Source organism: Chenopodium quinoa, unplaced genomic scaffold (genome assembly GCF_001683475.1).
Source record: "Chenopodium quinoa cultivar QQ74 unplaced genomic scaffold, ASM168347v1, whole genome shotgun sequence".
Classification (NCBI taxonomy): domain Eukaryota; kingdom Viridiplantae; phylum Streptophyta; class Magnoliopsida; order Caryophyllales; family Amaranthaceae; genus Chenopodium; species Chenopodium quinoa.
Genome location: NW_018743850.1, coordinates 4,528,806 through 4,552,193, shown reverse-complemented (window position 1 = coordinate 4,552,193; position 23,388 = coordinate 4,528,806). Strand labels below are relative to the sequence as shown.

Sequence of the window (23,388 nt, the reverse complement as noted above, 5' to 3'; positions counted from 1 at the left end):
ATTTAAACTCTTTTGTAAGATTTTATTAGACACGTTTTAGATTGCAATTTCATTATTAAGTTCTTAGAGAGATTTTTAGTTGGAGATCATTGTTGAACTCTTGTTTCCCCTTTTAGTGCAATTTCATATTTCCTTCATTCGGTATTCTCCTCGTTTCTTTTATTGTTTTAATTATTGCTTTGATTTTAATTGCTTTGATTTTAATTGCTTTGATTATTATTGCTTTGATTTTAATCATGTTTTCTTTATATGCTTTGATTAGTTTAGATTTAAATATGTGTGAGTAGTTTAATTCTAGGGTTCTTGGAGGATCCATAATTAATATGAAGGGATAATATGTTATTATTGATGTTAATGTTGCTTAATAATTTATTATTGAATTGTTTTAATTCTTTGCAATTAGATTATGAATCGAGCACATGTGATTTTTGATTGTGAAAGTATAGCAATATTAAATTGATGAATCGAACAGATGTTAATTTGATATTAAAGACTATATTTTCAATAGGAACTTAGATCTATGTTGATTAATAAATTGAAAGAGCCTATTAATCATGTTATGTTTGCAATGTTAATCGTTGATTGTTATGTTTTACCTCGAAATATTAATTATTGGTGAACCTGTGATCCTAGGCCTTTAATTATTGATTATTCCCTTAGTTTAATTATTGTCATAGTATAATTACCAAAATTTTACTTGTTGCCTGATAATTCGGATTATAATAATAGATTAGGAATAGAAGAACGATGTTTCCCTGTGGATTCGACCCTGCTTCCCTATCTATATTAGTTAGTGGACTCTAGGAATTACTTTTGATTAGGTGATACAGCTTTAGCCTTTCATTTGTTTAGCTGTTTAAGTTTTTTTTTTTCCTTTTTTTTTTTTAATATTGTTGGATTCGGGTTATCAGGTCGGGTTCAGGTTGACCCGATCTAATTTTGACCTGAAAATATTTTTGGGTTACATGGGTCATTTTCGGTTAAAATTTTCAACCCTAACCTAACCCATTTAATTTTCATGTCGGGTTCGTGTCGACCCATTTAAGTTTTCGAGTCAAAAATCTCAACCCAAATCCACTATTTTTGGGCCGTGTTCGGGTCGTGTCAGCTTTTGTCAGTCCTACTTGTAGGAGTTACTTTATCAAGGGTTACTTGTAGGGATTACTTATTCAGGGGTACTTGTAGGGGTTACTTATTTAGTCGGTTAGCGTGTTTTCTGTGTGAGAGTAATCCCTGATCGACCGAGTAACCTCTGATCAACCGAGTAACTCTTGAATAAGTAACCCCTATAATTTTCTCTGACCAAACGAGTAACCTCTGAATAAGTAACACAAAATAAATAACCCCTACAAGTAACCCCTGCCAAACGAGTAACTCCGGCCACACAGTATACCCAGCCACATACAAAAAATTGTGAAAAAAATACTAGTAACCAAGTTTGGTTACAATTTCAATATTTTATCTTTTATTAATTTATTTATTTATTTTGTCCAAAAAATCAAAGTGGTAAATTTAAGGATGAATGATGATTAACTTTTTATGATAGCAGTCGAACTAGTAGCCTAGCCTAGCCAAATCTTCCACTAATCTGGCAATTTTGCAGAATTGGTATAGAAGAGAGAGAAAGAAACAGAGGAGACGAAGACTTATGTCAGCCTTCTCTTCTTCTCTGAAGAAGATCTCTCCTTTCTCTCTCTAAATTCTAGATTAGATTCTCCCCTAAATCTGATTCACAAAACTAATCATGGGTTTGATCGAATTCTTCACTTCCATTGATTGGCAACAAGAATCTGACCCCACTTCTCATGATTTCGTTGTTCTTCCCTTTTTTGCTCTCTTCTTCCCTTCCGTTCGTTTCTTCTTGGATAGAGTTGTTTTCGAGGTATAATCTAATCCCTTTAATTTTATCTCTTCAATTTTTAGTTTTTTTTTTTTTTTTTTTTTCCATTTATTTTATTATTTTTTGTAGTATGCTTTTGTCAATTGAGTGATATATTGTATTGATTGATTGGGTTAACACTACATTATGATTGACATTATATGTTGGAACTATTGGGTTACTTATTTGATTGTGTTCGTGGTATGTGGTTTTTAATTGTTAGACCGTCTGATACAAGAATTGCGAGTTTTATTAGGGTGGATATTGACTGTTAGACCGTCTTGATACAAGAATTTGCGAGGCCCCGAATGCCCAAACTATCCAAGTATTAGTTTGAAGTTAGTCTTTCGTAATTGGCCCGGATTTTGTAAAGTGATGATGATAATATAGAATTCTAAAGTAGTCTTTTTGTGTAATTTTATGGCCTGAGTGTTGAACGAACATGTTGACATGTTTGTGTTTAACTGAATTGTGGGTTGTGAAAATTCAGTTTAGTTCAGCATTGCTGGAATTGTTGCTTAAGTTGGCGTTGCCTAAGATTCCGTCTACCTCTTATGGGGATCGAATACACAGTTCAACCACTCCGAGTCAATTAGAAAAGCAAGGTCTTTATGTGATAACCCATGCTTTTGCTCTTACTTACTGCTGCAATGCCTTCCTGCAAGAAATGTAGTTTGTCTAGCACAAAAATGATAAGGAGTGTTGCTATCTTTATTGAATATTTTATAGATGGGAAAACTAATATCAAGTTCAGAGTAATGATCATCTTTCTTTGAGGCGTCCTTATCTCATATAGTCATATGCTGTCATAGGATCATTGGCTAACCCCTCCTGTCTTTCGTATAGGAGTGATTATCAGGAAACAATGAGATTACGATGTACTGTATTGAGTAAGGATTAGATGGATATTCGATACCAATGCTATAAGTCTCATTGTGTCTAAATTTTAAGCTACTGTAACGCGATCTTTGCATTGTCTGGCGATAGTGTACTTTAGGCTATTCAAAGAGGTGGCATGGTATGTTTTCTTCTAAAACCATTTTCCAAACCAAAAGCTACAGGTTTTTGCTAGGCATCTTGTCTAGATCAAACCTCACTGCCTTACTGGGATCCCGAATTATCTATAAATCTATAATACAAAATTTATGAAGGGCTTAGCAGCCCTCTCTTGCTGTTCCACCCTTGCCAATCATTTTAGTCTCACTTTTACCTAGTCATCATTCTAATTCTATCACGTGGATCCAGACTTGCGATTCTGGAAATCATGCCAAAGAGGAAAGTTAGTTGCTAGTGGTAATTCTGTAGTTATGAGCTTGAAGTTTAATTTGTAAATTGAAGGGGTTTGATTCTGATTTTATCTTGTCAATGCCTTCTGAGGTACTTCAGTAATTATGTTTATGCTAGCATCTACAGTTGTTCCATCTTGATCTAGCATTTGTTTATTTGGTGCAGAAAATTGGGAAAAGGTTGATTTTTGGAAAGAATTATCAGATAAAAGATGGTGACACTGACGGGAAAAAGAAGCTAAGAAAGTTCAAGGAATCAGCTTGGAAATGCATGTATTATCTGTCTGCAGAAATTCTTGCTCTTTCTGTGACTTATAGTGAGCCTTGGTTCACCCAGACAAAATATTTTTGGGTGGGGCCTGGCGATCAGGTCTGGCCTGACCAGAAAACGAAGTAAGATACTGTACTCTCTTCTGTGGCCACTTTTCTGCTTACTTGTCAAAGTTTTGAGTTGTATGCATTTTCTCTTAATGTTCTCTATGCAGGATGAAGTTGAAAGGCCTTTATATGTATACAGCTGGGTTCTATACATATTCAATCTTTGCACTTATTTTTTGGGAAACAAGGCGTTCTGACTTTGGTGTTTCGATGGGGCATCATTTTGCAACTGTCATTCTTATTGTTCTGTCTTATACAGCCAGGTATATTTTCTGACAGTTTATTCCTTACATACATATTTGACGAAAGAAGTTAATTGTGCTAGGTTATATTCTGAGTATGCTGTGATATCTTTGCTAATCGTGTTCTGGGTACTTGGGTAGTATGTTCTACTCTACTATATAAAGTGTTAGTTTGTTGAAAAATACTTATTTAGTTCTTTAGCACTACTTGGGTTTATGTTGAAAAGAAATGCTAGGATTCTTTATGCTTCAATGATAGGTTTTTGTAGAAAAGCATATGGCGTGCTAAATCTTTTCACTAATTTGTTAGCAAAGCAGGTGTTGCGTTTCAGACTGTTCAGTCTTATTGAAATGCAGTATCTTGATGGCTCTGTTGCATGAAATTGATTTGTCAAATTATAATAACTTGGTTCATTTTACAAACCACCTGTAGTTTATCATGTTTATTCTTACTGAAAATAAACCTGTGTTAGTTAGACACTGTCACTTTTAGGTGAATATCACTGGGTTTTTTCATATCTGTAGTCTTTAAGCATATCAGAAGGAACAATGTCATTTTGGCACAAATATAATTAACTTTTATAGATTTTGTTATTGGGTGGAATTGGAGAGACGATAGTATATTAATAGGTAGCTGAAGGAGGTGAGTTAAGGGTGGTTTTGAACAAGATTACCTAATGTTGTTATAATCAATAAACTTTATTGATCAAGACTTGACTAAGGAAGATGTCTGATCCTCCACTGCATTATGTTCTTTGAACTGTACTTTTCATATTGATATCTCTTTACATGCGTGATATGTCTTAGATGCATCCACACCCCTCTCTGGATTACTTGAAAAAGGAACAGAAAACAAGAAAAGGTTGAATTGCAGAAAGTAGGAAAACCTAAACAATTTTTTCCCAACTTGTGGCTTTGGCTAGACCATTTTATTGCTGTTACTCATATTAAAATTCGTAAGGGGCTATATTCCTTAAGAGATCAATGATGTATGGGTGTATGGTCTAGTCCATCTTTCAGCCTCAAGTTTACTGCATATACTTAGGAGCAATTCTGGTTATAAATAACAACAACAACAACAAAGCCTTAGTCCCAAAATGATATGGGGTCGGCTATCATGAATCTTCATAAGGAGCAATTCTGGTTGGCATTTCAAATATTCTTGCTACTTTCAGGATATCTGCATTGTTTTTTCCCCCTCCAAGTCATCTCATCTGCCACCATTTTAAAGTAATCATACTTCCTTGTTGTCTGAGCCATTGAGCTCCGCAGTATTCTCTGTAGTACTTTGAAAGCTATATCTTTTAGTAGCAGACTTGCAGCTGCAACGAACGACATATTCTTCTGTGTTTAATTTCCACTTTGCCTTACTTTGATAAGTATAGTAACTGGTGCAAAATTATATACCTAGTTTTCTAGGTGCCATATTACGCTTCTCAATCTTCACCTCTTTGTTGCTTACCCTCTGAAATACTCGAATTGTAGTCCAAATTTGATAACTGTTTTTAATTTTTTTTGCTTCTAAAGCATGTGCTTCCAAAATTGCTGCCTTGAAATTTTTGCTCCAGATAACATCAATTTAAAATTTCATGTGATTGATCCTATTGAGTGTCATGCATAACAACCATTATTCATTCTAAAGATTTATATAAAAATGTGTATAAAATTCTAGAGTAGGAAAGTGACTAAGCACTTGGCCGGTTGGCCCTATCTATAAGGCAATGTAGCAACAAAACTACCATTGAACAGAAAACCTCAAATTCTGATGACAAAGCTTTCTCTTCATAATTTGTTAGTATTTTCCATCCACATGCATCACTAGATTGAAAAGAAAATTTTCTTTCAAATTTCAATGAAATGATGCTCCAAACTTTTATGAACAAAGACATATACCGTGCTGACCTGATAATCTCACGACAGGAGTTTCCATATGAGTTGAAAAGGGGATAACAGGTTATGAGACATACAACCCTCCCAATTGAAGGTCAACAAATTCAGGGTCTAAGTGCTTGATCTTCTTTTGACATTGTTGATAGTTGCCCCCACTTCAAGCTTCTCACAGACATTTTCTACTTGTCTTTATCTACCGTCTTTTCTCTCTTTCTTTGATTATACTTAGGCAGTTAAGGGGTTAGGGAAAAGGAAGAATAAAATTGCAGTGGGGATCTTATGCAGGCTCAGCTGTCAAAAAGTAAATGTCTTTGATATTATGCTGGCTTTTAAGCTCCTTATCTCCATCAGCACCTGTATGCCATTTTGTTTCCATCCTTATTGTCCAAGGCAACAGAAAAAGATTGGAATTTCTGGTCTAACCCAATCAAGTCTCAAATGAAGAGAAACTCTAATAGCTTTTAATTTCTGTACTAATATCTCCATCTTCTTGCTACACTGAAATTCTTTACATGGAATATTCCCCGTGGCTGCTACCTTGGAGAAAGGTGATCTTTAGCTGGAGCTGCAGACCTCAAATATCCTTGGTAGGAAAGAAGTTCTAAAATGAATCTGCTTGAACTCAAAGCTTAAAATCCATCGATCAATTCTAATAAAATCTTCCCAGCTTAACATTTCATAATTTTCTTATAATGAATAAGCTCCTTTGATGATTGACCCAGCGTAATACCAACTTGCTATTGGAAAGGAGGTTCTTGAACTTTGCCACTCTCTCCACTAATTCCCTGACATTTAGTAAGAGTTGGCAATTTTAGTGAACTTTTGCTTTTATAAATTAATATTTTTATCTTTTTAAGTTTCACCAATTTATACCACGCTTCAATATTTGACTTTTTAGATTACTCCCTTAATGCTTTTGATTTGCTCTCCACAGATGCATTTTTAATAATCCTCAGTCTCCTAAAGTCTAACTAGTACTCCCTCCTTTTTTTTTTCAAGTGTTACACTTATTGTAAGAAAACTTGGAAGAGGGTGATTGAGAGTGATACGAGTGTTTTCGGGATTGAGGAAAATATTGTGTTGGATAGGGCGGTGTGGAGGTAGAAAATTCACGTCAACGCATCATGATTATATATATATACTTTTGTTTATTATATCTTAGCATTTATTTTTGTTATTTTACTCAATTTGTGTTTTATAAACTTTATTGATTTCCTTTGCTAATTTTTTCTCAAACCATTATGCATTTATGCTTTTTACTCACTCGTTTTTACCATTCTTTTAAAACTTTCTTATATTTTATTCTTTGGTACTCTTTTAAAACTCTCTTAAATTTTACTTGGATGCTCTTTTTTTTTTTTTTTTTCCTCAGTTTCTACACCTTTTTCCAACTGGTTATATTGTTATGTCCTTTTTTCATTGTCGGACGGTTTCTTATGACTATTCATGTTAGTCGATCCCAATTCATTTTGGGACTAAAGCTTTCTTGTTGTTGTTGTTGTTGATGATGATGATGATGATGTTGTACACTTGTCGTAGTATATAGGAGCATATATTTTAGCATGAATGAAGTGGAAATTAATATGACTTCATCAAAAGGAATAGTGCTCCATGCTGCTGTTATGAACTACTCCCATCGTTTTTAAATACTTGCTCCACTTTCCATTTCCAGCCGTTTTTAAATACTTGCTCCATTTCCTTATTTGGAAAGCTTTTACAATATTTAATTCATTTCTCTCAACTAGTGGACCCAACATAAATCATATTTTATTAATTTCATATTCTCTCTCCTCTAATTCTCTCAACTGGTTTTGCTTTTTACAATTTTTATTCTTCCACCTACTCCACTACCTCCATATTTTATTACTTTCTCCAATTTCTCTTAAAACGGAGGGAGTAGAAACATTATCATTATGTACTTCAAAGGGACTACCATCTTGTAAACATTGAGAATTAATTATATCAGAGTATCTTAATATGAATGTAGTAGATACAGCTTTGAGTACATTTTAGATGTGCTTGAGCATGCAAATCTCATGTTTTTGTGCCAATTTTTTTTTACCTTTTTGAATGTACAGATTTGCTCGAGCTGGTGCGATGATTTTAGCTCTTCATGATGCAAGTGACGTGTTTCTTGAGGTTGGGAAGATGTCGAAATACAGTGGTTTTGAAGCAATTGCTAGCGTCTCTTTCATTTTCTTTGTTATATCTTGGATCCTGCTCCGCCTCATATACTACCCATTTTGGATCCTTTGGAGTACAAGGTTAGTTATTTGACACATTCACTTGTTTTGAAAACCAGTCTTCTTTACCTCATTTCATGAACTTGTTCTTGTCATAATCAGATCAGCTTAGGCAGACCAAAAAGAATTACACCAGAGCTTCAATCTGGTTTAGTTATTACTAAATATCTTTAGTTGGGTAACAATATAAATTGTGAATATTAAATATTTGGAATATACATACACGAATCCAACATGATCCCACTTGATATTGTTTTTTTGCGTTTTCTTTATTTTTCTCTGTATACACGAGTGTAAAAATATGGTCAAAATTTAGTTAGACCAGGACATCAGGTCAGACTAAACCAAAGCAGTATGATTCAGATCAGTCCAGAATCAGGACACCTTATTAAGGTGAAGAGTACATATCCTTATTTACTGAATATAAAAACCTCTTGACCTATAATTATGATTGAAGTCCAATGGCCCTGCCATTTTATCTGGATAAAGTAGCCGAGTCATTCACTATCTAAAAAACTCACCTTCTTTTATTTTATTTATTTCTATTTCTCCAGTTCTGTCTACTCTATTCTCTTATGGTTTAAATTTCAGATTCCTTGTTTTCTAACTTATAAAGAGTATATCTGGAGCACATATTCTGGACTGATGGCAGGAATATTACTGAATCTTTACTATTTAGTTTTTACATATGTTCTGAAATTGTTTTCTTTAAGGGACTTTTGGGAGATGTCATAATGGGTGCATGTTTCTTGGTCCCTATACCCCATAATATGTTATGTTGTTGCTGCTTTGTTATTGTTGTAGCTGCTCTTGCTCCAGGCTTCCAGCTACTTATGTATATATTCATCTGTTTCCCTCTATATGTAGTAAATACATTTCTTTTTTGTATGACAGCTATGAAGTTATCCAGTCAGTTGATAAGTCGAAACATCCAATAGAGGGACCCATTTATTACTACTTGTTCAACACTCTCCTGTACTGCTTGCTTGTTCTTCATATTTATTGGTGGGTGCTAATGTATCGAATGCTTGTGAAGCAAGTCCAAGCTAGAGGTCAGCTAAGTGACGATGTTCGTTCAGGTAAGCTTCTTGCTAAATTTCTTAATCTAATTTTTTCCTCATTCTCTGAAACTGTAACCAAGCCAGTGTTTCTATGGTACTATGCTGACTAGCTATGATGAGCACCATTACAACCACCTGATTTGGTTTTATTTTTTATTTTTTTATTTTTTTCTTCATGTTATGCTTTTTATCTTGTTCCCTAGAAACCTTTTGAGAATGACAGCCTTTCTTTTGGTGAGTAAAAAATGGAAAATAACACTTATGAAACTATGGTACTTTTACACTTGCAGATCTGTGTTATTTCGCATTTAGTTATATTAAGAAGTTAAGAACATTTCTCATTCTTGTCCTTGTATTCTTTGTCTAAAATATTTCACTAGAGGGTCTGTGTTATCATGCATTTATAAATATGAAGAAGATACTGTTTTTGCCATGTTCATCGCCATAATAAAATTAGTAGCCATCAAATACTTTTTGCTAGGTCAGATATCAACATTCAAGTTCTAACCCACAACTTGGATAGCTGCAATAATGGAATTACAATATGCATTAATGAGTATTTCTTTGCTTTCTTTGGTGCATCCACAAATGTTTGTTTCTATGGTTAAGTTTCTAGCCCCGTCAAAAAAAAAAAAATAAATAAATAAAAAAGGATACGAAAAAAGAATTTCTGATTGAGCTGTTTGGGTATCTGGATGAGATTCATGCTGAGAATAGTAGAAATAAAATATTACACATAAGATGTTATCATGGGGAACATGAAAGTTGTTAATGAATAGTCCAGAAATATGACCTGTTTTATAAAATAAATAAATTATTGGATTCATCTTTTTAGATTTCAAGTATTGTTTTGGAGTAACCTTGGAACCCTTAGTTGTTTTTGAGTATGAAGCATTGAAGCATATTGATGATAATACTGGGTTAATGACAGTTTATGGTGATAAATGGATAATATTGTTTATCATTTTCTATAAAGATTGTCAATGCAGATGGTCTGTATCTATATATTTGGATTCTTATTGCATGACAAACTGTCATCATAAAGCTCCAGTATGCGAGATTGCTAAAGTTGGATCAGTGAGATTTCCCACAACCAAATGGCTAATTGAGGATCAAATTTATACATGTTACGTAGGTGGATAGGCATTTCTTACAGAGATTACTGATTTGTCTTCAAAGTATTCAGAAGTTTTAAATGAAATTTTACTCATCTTATGTTTTATTGGGGAAAGTGATTTGGCTTCAGGGCACACTTGTAATTTTAAATAGAAAATACTGTCATACTATTTATTTTATTAAATCATCTTCCTATACAGTTTTGGTATTCAGATCAGGAACTATACCCATCTCATTTTACGTAGATGGACTCCTTGCTATTAATTCTTTGCTTGTAGAGCACAGAGGTCTTTCAGCATATGCATACGTATTTTGAACGAGCATTTTGCTGATATTTAAACTGTGATTTGGAGGTCCAGTTTAATTCCTACTCCCTTTTGTGCTGCCCATCCTTCATTTCAATTATTGACCATCAAAAGCATGCTTAGAAGCATGATAATGACATCTTTTTACCTATTTCCCGTCATTGACCCTAACTCTTAATCTGGCAAATCAAGACGGGTAAGTCTGGGACTTTGGGGTGATTAACGAGTTGTAGTGTGTTGTGTGATCTTATACTTCGGTCAATTAGATTGGCATTATTATTGGTGGCTAAAATATTGAGCTTCTAAGGAGCATTTCAAGAAGATGAGTATATCAGAGTTGTGTATGTAGATGGATGTGTGGGAACACCTTGAGGAATAGAAAATGTAGATATTCAGGAAATCTGGAGTTACAATCTTGCATATTGAGTATTATAAAAGGGATAATTAACTATGTTGGTTTAGGTCTTTGAGGCAGTGGGATGTCAACTAGGGGATGTGAAGAGAAGCCAGGGGAGGTTAAAGATGACTTGATTGAAGGGCGTTTAAAGACATGAATAAAGTGGGTTTGCAAGAGAATGTAGCAGTCAAAACAAACAAATGCAGGAAGACTGTATTTGTAAATGACCATAGGGGATAAATTCTTGGTTCATGCTGCCGACCCCATCTATTTTGAAATTTTGGCTTTGTTTTCTTTCTCCTCTCAAGTTGTTGTTTCAATCCTACAAATGCCATCTATGCTCATCTTTAGTTGCTATGTACTCCCTCGGTTCCTATTTGTCCCTCTTGGAAGGAATGTCTCGATTACAAGCAAACTGTGCACCGATATATATAAAGAAATTTTATCATGTCATCATGTAAGATATTGTCAGATCCGTGAGTTGTGACAAATGCATGATTAAAGTTGGCATTATTGAAAACATTGAAGGAAGAACAACACGGAACGAAGGGAGTATCAGTTCTGGAAGGCAGTCTCTCTTTTTGACCAAAATACTTCCACTTATTTGCTTATTTACCTTTTATTACTTTTCAAACGACCCCACCCATTCCCCCTTTCCTGATCACTGATGAACGGATTGTATTACCTACCAAAGTTAGCTTGCTGTTGTTCCCACCGCACCTCTATTACTGCCCAGGTTCCCCCTCCCCCTTCAAGTTCCATTGTTTGTCCCTTACCTTCTCAAACCCTCCCCCTCTCCTTCCCTTTGATAGCGTAGACAGAAAAGTTCAGAGCAAAATTCTGAATAAGCTCCAACCACATGGGTTTCTAAATTTTGCATCCTAACTCATGCCATCAAGGGAAATTATTTGTTGTGTACGACTTTATAAATTATTAAATCTATCTGTATTACTTGTTTGATTATCACTGTCAATGATATTCTGATTGCTATTATTGTTATTCTTTAGATTCTGAAGATGAACATGAAGATTGATCTAAAAGGGATTGGTATAAACAACCAGATGTTGCAGAGGTAGCATGTATGCTGTATATCCTTTCCCTTTTCTCTCCTCTTTCTGTTCTCTTTAATTTTTTCGTGGACTTTGGGAAAGGATTGCCACTTTAGCTGTTCACCATCTTGCATCATAGTCAAGGGCTTATGTTGTAAGCATATGTTTTTCTTTGAAAAATCATTTTCTGCTTAGGGTATTATTTACTGAAAACTTGCAGTTTGCTATTCATGTCCAGGGCGTAGTGAAGTGGCAATACGATTTCATATTAGCCAGAAAACAAAACTAATGTAACCCTCGACTTGAAAAGAGTTTGAGACGCTGCATTCAAGGGATTCTTTTCAACATCTAGGGTTCTCAAGATGCACCTTTCTTGTAATCTTTTGTTCCAACAGTTGAGCAATTCATAGCAATATTTTTTGTGGTAGTAAACAGTTTTCCCACATATAACCATATATATTCGAGGTCTCAGCCATTTTGTGCAGTATTCAAGTGTAACATAATTTAGAGTACTCAAGGTCTCTGGCATTTCAAGAAACTTAATTCTATTATTTGGACTGAATCGAATAAGATTGTCGGACAGCGTGTAAATTGCTAATCTATTTCCGTCTTGCACTCTTGCGCTCTCTCTTCTGTGTTAGGCCCCGTTCACTTCACCTTGTTTTTGCTGAACTTAAATTATTTTTATTAAACTGAAATTATTTTGGCTGAACTTAAATTATTGTTGCTGAACTTAAATTTTTTTTACTGGATTTCTGTTATATTTCTTCTTTAGAGTTACTGATTTTCACTGAATTGAAATTATTTTCACTGAATTGAAATTATTTTTACTGAATTGAAATTAATTTTAATTAACTGAAAATATTTTTACTAAATATTATTTTTTAAAGGTGAACTTAATAGCGGCTTAGTGAACCTTAAAGCAACCAGCAAAGGTCGAATATGCTGATATGCATGCGTCTTGATGAGGTTAGTATGACATGGATTGCCTTCTTAAGCTAAGATGAAAGGGATTGTAAGATTAAAAGCCTGAGGATGGAGTGTGAAAAGTGTTTGGGTCCCTAAAAGAGAGTAATGAAGATGGATTTATGTGAATGTCTACTTAGTTTGGTGATAAACATTGTCACATGTACTATTTTAGGAGCTTTTAACTGTCTTCGAAAGGAGATCAAATATCAATAATTTAATACTAAAACAGACACCGAAAGTGACACGTGTCACATTCGGGTGCTGTTTTTTCCCTCTAAAATTCTTTTTCCCTTTTTAACTATTTTTTTTTTGTGAATATTTGATACAATTATAATAATATTATTCAAATCTTGTATATTATCTTTATGACCAAAATTTTCCTTTTTATTTGGTGCTTATAATTCTTCCTAAAATATTAATCTAACTCCTTTTCAATAATCTGATAGACGGAGTAAAATTAGATTTTGCTAAAAAAGTAATGCTCTGTAATAAAATTGATTCATATTATTGATATTAAAGAAATTACTTTAAAGCATCACTTTTATTTGTTAGACATAGTAATTTTCTTAAAAAAAAATTACACTTATCGTGTATGACAGAGGGCCTAAGCTAGTTACATAACTATAAAGGAGCTTTAGAATTGGAATAGGGGATGATGATCCTTGGATTTTCTCATGTCTTTTCGTTAGGAAGCTAGGCTTATTAGTCACATGCACTTCTATTTATAGAATGCCTTGAAAAATTGGGGTATTTCCTAAATTAGTTGTTCATGTTTATCATCAAGAAAGGCAATATACTCCTGCATTTCCTAAATATAATAGTTGTTCATGAAAAATTGACATGTCTCTTTATTTTTTTGTAATTTATTTATTTATTTAATACACGTAAGCATACTGGTAATTAGGGATTTAGGGATGGCAATGGGACGGGTTGGATGCGGAGAATGGTACCTCCACACCTCTTTTGAATTTCTTTTGTGATTTATCCGTTAGAATATCATATTTTTAAATAGTTATATGTAATAATTTATTGCATTCGTCCCTTAATTTTGCGATTAATCAATTTATTACATGGTTATGACACACACAAAATGTGCATAATTACACTTTTACATTGGAATCCTTCTTTGACTCAACTCATTCTATGAAAGAGTATTAAATTTACTTACTTGTCCCAATCTATAAATATGTGTGAGAAATATATAATAATCATGTTTCATAAATAATAAATGTAGCTCTTTCTTATAAAATTGAATTAAGGTTACATTAATTTTTTCTTGTTACTTATAATTATATAATTACATGATTCAGTTCACCTTACTAAATGTATCATGTCATAATTAAATTATCAGTTCTTATCATGCTTGTAAACAAGTCATTAAATAGAATTTATCAAACAATCAAAGAATCATAATCTTCTTATATTAATGTCACTTCAAATTTCAAAGTATATAAAATACCTAATATGATATTATGCGAATATTAAAATTCATACATGCATACATACCAAATAAAATTATGGTGAATAGTCACAACCACTAAAAATCATCTCACTCGAATTCTCCTATATTGTAAAAATAATTATTGTCAAAATAAAATTGTATAATTAAAATATTCTAAGCCTAAAACAAGAAAAAACCTTCTCATGTGAGAAATAAAAACTTGTAGGAAAACTTCTGAGACAACTACTATCATTAGTAACACATACACATCTAAATCCCTTCCAATTCAAAGTGGAATCTCGATTTTGATAACTTTGATATAAATTATTCCTATAAAAAAAATAACATTCATTAAGATATCTTTATTTAACTACCATTATAATAAATCATTTTATAATAGATAGTACTGTCAAAATGGTTTGATAGTTTGGTTTCGGTTCAGTTTGAAATCAGTTCGGTTTGAAATGGGGTCGGTTTGAAATCGGTTCAAATGTCTTACGAGCCGGTTTCAGTTCGGTTCAAATAATTATCGGTTCAATTCGGTTTCGGTTTATTCTTGAATGGTTTAAATTCGGTTCGGGTTGTAAACGGTCCGGGTAGTAAACGGTTCGGTGCAGACGGGTTGCGGTTTGTTAACGGTTCGGTGTAAACGGTTTTTATCCCGGTTTAAATTCGGTTCGGGTTGTAAACGGTCAGGGTAGTAAACGGTTCGGTGCAGACAGGTTGTAGTTTGTTAACGGTTCGGTGTAAACGGTTTTTATCCCGGTTCAAAAAGTTTCGGGTTAGAAACGGTTCGGTTCTTTTTTGGTTTAGTTTTATTTTAGTTCGGTTTATAACTGGTTCGGTTCGTTAACGGATTCGGTTCTTCTACGATTTAACATTATTTGGATCGGTTTTATTTCAGGTTTACTAAATTACGGTTCGGGTCTGTTTTTTATTTCAAAAAATCGGTTTTTTATCGAGTAGTTTGGATACGGACAATTAAATAGTTTTGGTTTGAAATTTTATACTACTTTCTAACTTTTTGCTAGTTAACAAGTTTTATATCAAGCCGAGACTTCATCACTTCATATTGAGGCATCATATTATATGCAAATTCTCATTAATTTTATAAATACATATCACGTTATGTTTCAAGTTTAGCCATACTGATCTTACTAGTTTATTACGAAGTAGATTATAAAAGTTTAGTGCATTAATTTATTATTGTTTACTATCAGATTATTATCTGCTTCGTATTTGATCATTTAGTTAATAGTGTCATAATCATGATTTGATGAGTTGCTGCAAGTGGTTTGTTAACGGTTCGATTTATAAGCGATTCGGTTCATAAACAGTTCGGTTTATAAGCGGTTCGGTTTATGAACGGTTCGGTGCAAACGGTTGGCAGTTTGTTAATGGTTCAGTGTAAACGGTTTTTATGCCAGTTCAAACGGTTTCGGGTTAGAAACGGTTCGGTTCATTTTCGGTTCGGTTTCCTTTCATTTTGGTTTAGATTTGGTTCAGTTCTTAAACGTTTTAAGGTTACTCGGATCGGTTCGGTTTCGGGTTTACTAAAATGTGGTTCGGATTGGTTTTCGGTTTCAAAAAATCGGTTTTTAATCGATTCGGTTCTCATTCGGATCGGTTTGAATCGGTTCGGTTTTTGACAGTACTAATAATAGATCATTTTATGATAAATTCAGACATTTAATGCAAGAAAAATAATCCCTCCAGTTTTTAAAGTGTGCATCACTTTAATCAGCATAATTTTTTAGGAGATTGACTTGAATTCTATAAATAATATGCACAAAAAAATTGATATATTGTATGAAATTTCATAGTATCAACTAATTGTAATAAATATACGATCAAAATTATTAAAGGTAAAATAATGTTATGTATCAACAAAATGTATATTAAAGTATTTCAATTACTTTAGGATGATTTTTTTTTTTGACAAAAACTTTAGGATGATTAATTTTGTAGGGTACCCCTCCGTTTCTTTTTATTGGTTATGTTTAGATTTTAAACATTATTCATAATACTCCTTCCGTCCCAAAATATATGAGACGTTGGACTTTTTTCACTATTTATGTATTAGTTTTGATCTTAATTTTTTACTAACATAATAAAAACATATTTTATCATAAAATATGTTGTTAAATAGGTATATATATAAAGTTTCAAAATATAATTTTAAAAACAATTTTCATTAATATTTAATTGTATACAAATAAATTCAAAGTAGTGTATTGACATGTGTGCAATGTTGACTGTGTCATGTATTCTGGGATAGAGGGAGTATTAGATAATCTTCAAATTTACTCACAAAAGTAAAAGAGTCATGTGAGATCATGTTTAATTCGTCTCAACGAATGCTCTATTAATATTCAATCGTTATAATTTTAAAAAGTATGTAATGAATAATAATCAAATAAGTGTATTGACAAACCTGTAAAAGTCAAAACGTATCCAATAAAAAGCGACGAAGGGAGTATTATACTTTAGATATATGGTAATTTTGTGAAAATTTAAGAAAATTTTACCCACAACTACCATTATAATGACTACTTTGAGAACAACTACCATTTATTTATTTATTTTTTTTTGTAAAAAAAAAAATCTAAAAAAATTTACCACAAAAACCTTGAGTAACACAACTACATTTAATTTCTTGGCAATAATCTCCAATTGAGGGAGCTAAAAAATCGGTCGTTTCAACGACGAGGGAAGGGAGGTGGGCGGTTTCATCGACCTGAGAAGGGATGAGCTATTTTGGGATAGGGGAAAGGGGGTGATTTTGATGGTGTAGGTGGGTCGCTCGAGTGTTTTTAGGGGTAGGGAAGGGCCGACCGACTGTTATCGGATGCTAGGGGAGGTGGGCGGTCGAATTTCGGTCAGGCTGAGGGTTGGGGCTAAGGGGACGAAGGATGGTGGCTGGCTGGGAAGGGTTTTTAATTATTTTTTTTTCTTTTTTTGCAAAATAAATTTGGACCAATTATGTTGCGACACATCACACATGACTTTTACAAAATAAAAATCACCCTTTCCTTAAGTCACTAGTAAATCGACCTAGTGGAAGAAAATCAACCCAAAAGTTCATAGTGCTCCCTAATAAATGTAAGTTGGGATTATTGAGAGTAAATCGCTGAAAGTTCGGATTAATAAATTAAAGTGAATTTTTCTAAAAAATAAAACTTAGATTTTGAAAGCACCCAATATAATAGTTCGAAAAACGAAGACAAGTCGAATTCAGGGTTAATTAGAGGATGAAATGGAGTCGTTTTACTCTTGGAATTGCCCTTTTTAATCTCTTTAGTTTTAATAAAAATGTGTTCTTTTAATGGAAGTGGAGTTACTTATGTTTGTTGGGAGATGTAGCAAAATTTCAATTTCAGATTTACATAAACCCTTGTTGAAGGAGGATGGTAGTAGGAGTTGTTGAACCTATTTGTATTTGATATCGGTAAAAGTCATTACAACATCATGACCTTGTATGAGAATATATACCCCCTCTGTCCCACAATATAGTTTTTGTTTTCCTATTTAGAAACCCAAAATGTTGTTCTTGTTCCTATTTTTGAATAGTATGTAAAAACCATTATACCCTTATTTTTTACTTTATTCATTGAACTTCCTAATTTACCCTTAACTTATCCACTTGCATTGTACTTTTTTCACTTTCTTACTCTAATTTTTGTCTATAATTGTACTTTTCACCTTTTTCCCCTTAAATTATCCACTTGCCTTGTACTTTTGTTTAACTTTTGTCTAGCTTTTTTCCACTTCTCCTCCCATTTCTTAAATACCGTGAAAAAAACACAATAGAAACTATATTATGGGACGGAAGGAGTATAAGATATGGTTTTGTCAGATCACAAAGAAATGTGATTGACATGTATGAAGCATAAATCTCAAAAGGATTTTATCCATTTGAATTATTGGGGTTCCTTAGGGTAAGACATACTGATTTTGGGTTGTCTTCGTCATTTCAGCAACATTCATAAACTTTTAATTGTATGTTAGAAATTACCTTGCACAAAACAAAACATCATCACCAACTTCCCTCATTTTATCAATAGTCTCATCGCATGTTTAAATGTATATTGGTAAGCCTTATATGCATTATCCTCACTCGTTGTAATAGCTAAAAGGTAAATATCGTTAATGATCTTAATTGATATTGTGTAAGGCTTCTTATACCAATAGTAACTTATGTTACTTACTATCCTTTCGTTTGTTGTAAACTTAGTTTAACTAATGTTATTTCAGCTGTTTTTTTTTTGTTAAAAAAAAAATTCTAAAAAACTTAAAAGAATTGATACGTGTACGGAAATATTTAAAAATATTTAAATCATTTTTTTATCAGACGGATCTAACCCCTATTATAACTATGGCGGGTCATGGCTTTTAAAGGCCTCCATTCCTGTTTCCTACCTCTCTGAGTTATTTCATTGAAGTGCACTCAACGTTCTCCATTGAAGCGTTCTCCGTTGAATCTAATTCTTGTATCCCCCATTGAAGCAGCTTCTAAGGTAAGTTGTTTGTTGTTGTTATCATCATATCAATTTCACAATTTAGGGTTTATATTTGATCTGATCTAATTTAATTATGTGCTTTAAGTTTAGGGTTCGTGAATTCTTAGATTATGAAACATCATATCCAAAAGAAAAGAAAATTATGAGCGTAATTTGATTATTGAATCAAATATCCCTAAAATTATGTATTTTTGTAGATAATTCAATATGAAATCAAATCTCTTTTCCCTGGGCCTAGGGCGGCCGCCCCTCCTGCCCTGCCTCAGGGACGGGCCTGGTTTTAATCATTGAGAGTAAAATGTTGGAATCTGTTGATGACAGAATAAAGGGTTTGAAATGAAATTAAGAGTTAATAGAAATGACCCGCCTAAGGCTTCCAAATCTCGATATACGCCTTTGATTAGGTTCCATATGAGGTGGTTTAGAGGAGGAATAAGAAATTTTAGAAGCGTTGAAGATGAAGTTTTAGAAGGTATGGAGTTATTATTTGTCTGTCTATTTCACTAGTCGCGTTGAATTAAGGAGTATAATTACAATGAATGATCTCACGTTTTGTGTTTACTTTTGGAGTGAGTGTTGTTGGTGTGTTCCTACTTTTTTGATGAGGGTGATCAAGTTATAAGGAGCATATTGATTTGTACACACACAATAAAAAGCATAATAGAAAAGAGAGAAAACCAGTATTGATTTCATTGTTGATATCCCTGGTGAGGATGATAGTGGCAAATGTGCTACAATGAATGTTACTGTTGTCTTGCATGTAATGGTAAAGTTTCACAGGTTACAACATGCATTGCCAGTTGCAAGTCTAGTGTTACTGTAGTGGTCAAGGATGTTGTAGGCCTGGAGGGTGGTATCTGTTTGCTCACAGATTCCGTTGCTCTAGTACACTTGATTTTTTCGACAGAATTTTCTCAATCAAATCCTGTTAATAGGCTTCTAGTCATCCACCAGGGTGATGTAGTAGGGGATTATACGTGTGCAGTCTGCACTGGCAAAGAGTCTGTTCCCTAGGGCCTAGGTACTTGATTTATATTAATTAATTAATGAGATAAGTATGAGACATAAGTCAAAAAGATCATACTTTAGGCTGTGATATTAGGTTTGTTAAGCTGCAAATCATAGAACAAAGAACTTCAAGGGCATATAATTTTGATGAGAATTACAAGAATTGTTGGAAAAAGAGGATGTATGGGAGATTCACTTGGTTATTTTTGCTACAGCATTACTAACCACAAGGTTCACCGTCCGCAAAGTTTGATGAAGTTATGATTGCAGAAAAGGTCCAGGGATGTGATAATATATGCAAATTTATCCCTATTGGGTGGAGGTGCTGTTCTAAACAAATTGCACAAGTTTACTGCTCTTCCTTACAAGTGCCCCAACCAATTTTTTTGTAGATATAATGTCTTTCTAAGATGGTTGAAATTAGATAGTTATTGTTACAATATAGAGAGTATCTTTTATAGATATGAACACAAGCTGCCTATAGAATTTATGAGTTTCTTAGATTAAGAATTTGTGTGTCATGACTTTATAGTTTATACCCCTTAAATATGGCTGGGTGGCTGCCATCAAACCAGAATGGATACTGGTTACATTAGACAAGATATAGATATTCAAGATGAGGTTCCATGGTGTATGTTGTTTGCGGATGATATCGTTTTGGTGGATGAAACTAATGATGGGGTTAATGCCAAATTGGAGCAATAGAGACAAAGGTTGAAATCTAGAGGGTTTAAGTTAAGTCGGAGTAAGACTGTATATTTGGTTTGTCGCTTTGTTACACAGCGGGGGACAAACAATGATGTAGTGAGCTTGGACGGAAAGAACTTGACCATGAGTGAATGTTTTAAATATCTTGGGTTGATCATCCATAGAAATGGTGACATTGATCAAGACGTGACCCACAAGATTAAGTCGTGATGGCTTAAATGGAGAGCAGCCACGGGAGTGTTATGTGACCGTAGCATTCCCCTACAGTTGAAAGGGAAATTCTACGGGATTGTCATACGACCAATGCTCTACTATGGTACAAAATGTTGGGTTTCTAAGAAGGAGCACATTCAAAAGATGGAGGTTACGGAAATGCACATGTTAAGATGAATGTGCGGAAACACTCTAAGAGATAGAATCAGAAATGAGGTTATTCGCAAGAAAGTGGGTGTGGTAGGCATTGCTGACAAACTAAGGGAAAATTGTATGCGTTGGTTTGGGCATGTACGACGGAGACCCGAGGAGGGGTTAAACGAGGGGGAGGGAGACCGAAAATGATTTGTTTGGAAGGAGTTAGGAAGGATATGAAGTATATGAATTTGCATGAGCATGAGGCATTTTATCGTAAGAGATGAAGGAGAAAGATTTTTGTGGATGATTATACGGATTACGGAATAATCATTTTTGGTTCATGTAGCCGACCCCACTTATGTGATTAAGGTTTTGATTGATTGAGGACGTGAAGAATAATATTGAGATTTCCAAGGAGGAGTCAAAAGCTTACTGCAAGAATACACTTTATTGATTGAGTCATTGAGGTTTATTTGGCTGTATTTCTTCTCCGGGGCCTAGGTCAACCAAACAACTAGGTTTTGCATTCACAGTAGTTAAGGTATTGGGTTATATCTTCTGTGTTATTAGTCACCACTCACCAGCCCTGAACCCTGATATGTTCACTCAGATAAAACAAAAGAAAAGGGTATTGGAAATTATGAACTTTATTGTGTTATACTTCATCAAATGACTATTTGTGAAGTTTTCCAGTTTTAAACCTTGTCAAAGAATTTTCAGGCATGTCTATGGTAATGTATGAAGTCAGTAATTTTAAAATGCTACAGAGTACAGATTAAATGATGATTTGGTGGAAGTAAGAAAATAAAGGTGTGAAACAGAATTTAAGCTATGTTTGCTTATTCTTTTTATTTCTAACTTGAATAAAAGTTGACAATGAGAGTACTATTTTAGCAAAGGCAACTATTTTATATAGTATGTATACTTTTTTAACAGTTGGAGGGATTATTATAGCAAAAGGGAATGATTAATCTTTATTATATGACCATTGCTACTTTCTGAAATCTGAATTATGCTATAAATTTAGTGCTTTATTAATTACTTTGCTAAATCCCTTAGCCACTAAGTTTTCGAGCTTTGCTAACTTTCCAATGTTGCAATTTGCAGGGTGACCATTTCAAGTTTTATAAGGCATGGATGATGTGCTGACTGACATTCCCCCACCTTCAAGGTTCTCTGACGAGGATCTCAACATCTTTGTCCCTCCATCTCCTTCACTTCCAACTCCATTCATCGTGCTCACAGATCCTTATACTAATGAAACTCTTCGTCCTTCACTTCTTATCTTTGCCATTTCACCCCCATCTCTTCATATATTTCATCATGTGTCCTCTAAAAAACTCATAGGAACACTCATTCTCCCTGAAATTCCTTTCTCCGGAAACACCATTGCGCCCTCTTTGAAGAATAAATCTTGCAATATTTACTCACTAAATGATAATGAAAAGCTAGTCCTCCTTGTTTGTGTCCAGTTTAATGTACCTGCAGAGAGATGTCACACTGTTTCAAAACTGTTTCTCGCTGAAAAGATTGTTCCAGAGAGGGTATTGGTCTTAGATTCTGTTCAGATACAGAAGTTTCGTGGGAAGTTATCAAGGGATGATACTGTGGCCTACAAGCTTGAGACATCCTCGGAAAGAAAAGGTTCTGGTGAAGCCTCTAGTGGACCCTCCCTTCTGAAGGACATGGACTACTTCCCATCAGGAAGTGTGGTGGACGGTCTTGCTGCTGCTCTTTTGGCTCGATGCCAGATCAGGAATATCCGAGGTATTTTGTGCATTTCCTGGCCTGATTATGGTGTACCTGTGATGCAGTTGGTTAGATCTCTTCTGGTAAAGGATATCTTGCCTGGTTTTGATTTCTCTTCTTCAAGCTATGAAAATGAGATGAAGTCTAGTTGGCTTAAGAATCCTCTGCTTGATACAGAGTTGTACACCTGATAAGGTTCATTGTAGTTGTTATAGACAGACTTCATATTGCCATCTAAAAGAAAGTGCTTATTGAGAAAGATGTTATTACTTTGAACAATTTTATGATTTAGGTTGAAAAATTGTCCCATTTTGAGGATACATGCAGTATATGCACTGGTAATGTTGCCATTCAATCTTTTTGGCTCAGTATTTTAGTAATTCTGCTTAACAAGTACTTTGTTCTTGTAAATTTTTTGTCTGCATAATTAAGAAAATGAAACAACTAAAGATAGATGATGATCCTAACAAGTACTCGTAGTGTGGAACTTCTATGCTTCTGGCTCCATCCATTGGCACCGGTTTTTTTGTGCAAGTTCTCGGCTTTCGCTTTGATGACCATGGTCTAACAACTAATTAGTTTGGCCATATTATTCATTCTCATTTCTTTCTTCTTTCCTTCATCTCTAAAAGTTAACAGCATAAGAAAATTGATAGCGAAAGCGACTTCTATTTGGGCTGCTTCTAGATAAAACTCTTACGAGTATGTTTGAATAGTTCTACTCTCTTAAAGTCTAATTGAATTTTGTAGTAGTAGCAGGATGAATATGATAGGAACAGCAGGATTGATTTCCATT

The 23,388-nt window shown here is 33.9% G+C and overlaps 2 protein-coding genes across 6 annotated transcripts; both read left to right on the top strand.

The window, feature by feature from the left end:
• The first annotated feature begins 1,541 nt into the window (after nucleotides 1–1,541).
• LOC110686029 (LAG1 longevity assurance homolog 3-like) lies at nucleotides 1,542–12,475 on the top strand. 5 transcript variants are annotated; one of them, XR_002504140.1, is made up of 7 exons: nucleotides 1,542–1,882; nucleotides 3,332–3,558; nucleotides 3,651–3,806; nucleotides 7,754–7,939; nucleotides 8,813–8,997; nucleotides 11,805–11,883; nucleotides 12,085–12,475. XR_002504140.1 is itself a non-coding variant. In XM_021862599.1 (7 exons), the coding sequence occupies exons 1-6, from the start codon at nucleotides 1,745–1,747 to the stop codon at nucleotides 11,828–11,830; spliced, it is 918 nt and encodes a 305-aa protein (XP_021718291.1). In that variant the 5' UTR covers nucleotides 1,542–1,744; the 3' UTR covers nucleotides 11,831–11,869; nucleotides 12,085–12,475. The 5 variants fall into 5 exon arrangements, 4 of the variants coding, with proteins under 4 accessions (XP_021718291.1, XP_021718292.1, XP_021718289.1 ...); XM_021862599.1 differs by having other exon boundaries at nucleotides 11,805–11,869; XM_021862600.1 differs by having other exon boundaries at nucleotides 11,805–11,869; nucleotides 12,067–12,475.
• Nucleotides 12,476–18,599: 6,124 nt separating this feature from the next.
• LOC110686028 lies at nucleotides 18,600–22,949 on the top strand. Its single transcript, XM_021862596.1, has 2 exons — nucleotides 18,600–18,773; nucleotides 21,951–22,949. Exon 2 carries the CDS (start codon nucleotides 21,977–21,979, stop codon nucleotides 22,781–22,783), a length of 807 nt encoding a protein of 268 aa, XP_021718288.1. The 5' UTR covers nucleotides 18,600–18,773; nucleotides 21,951–21,976; the 3' UTR covers nucleotides 22,784–22,949.
• The last annotated feature ends 439 nt before the right edge of the window (nucleotides 22,950–23,388 follow it).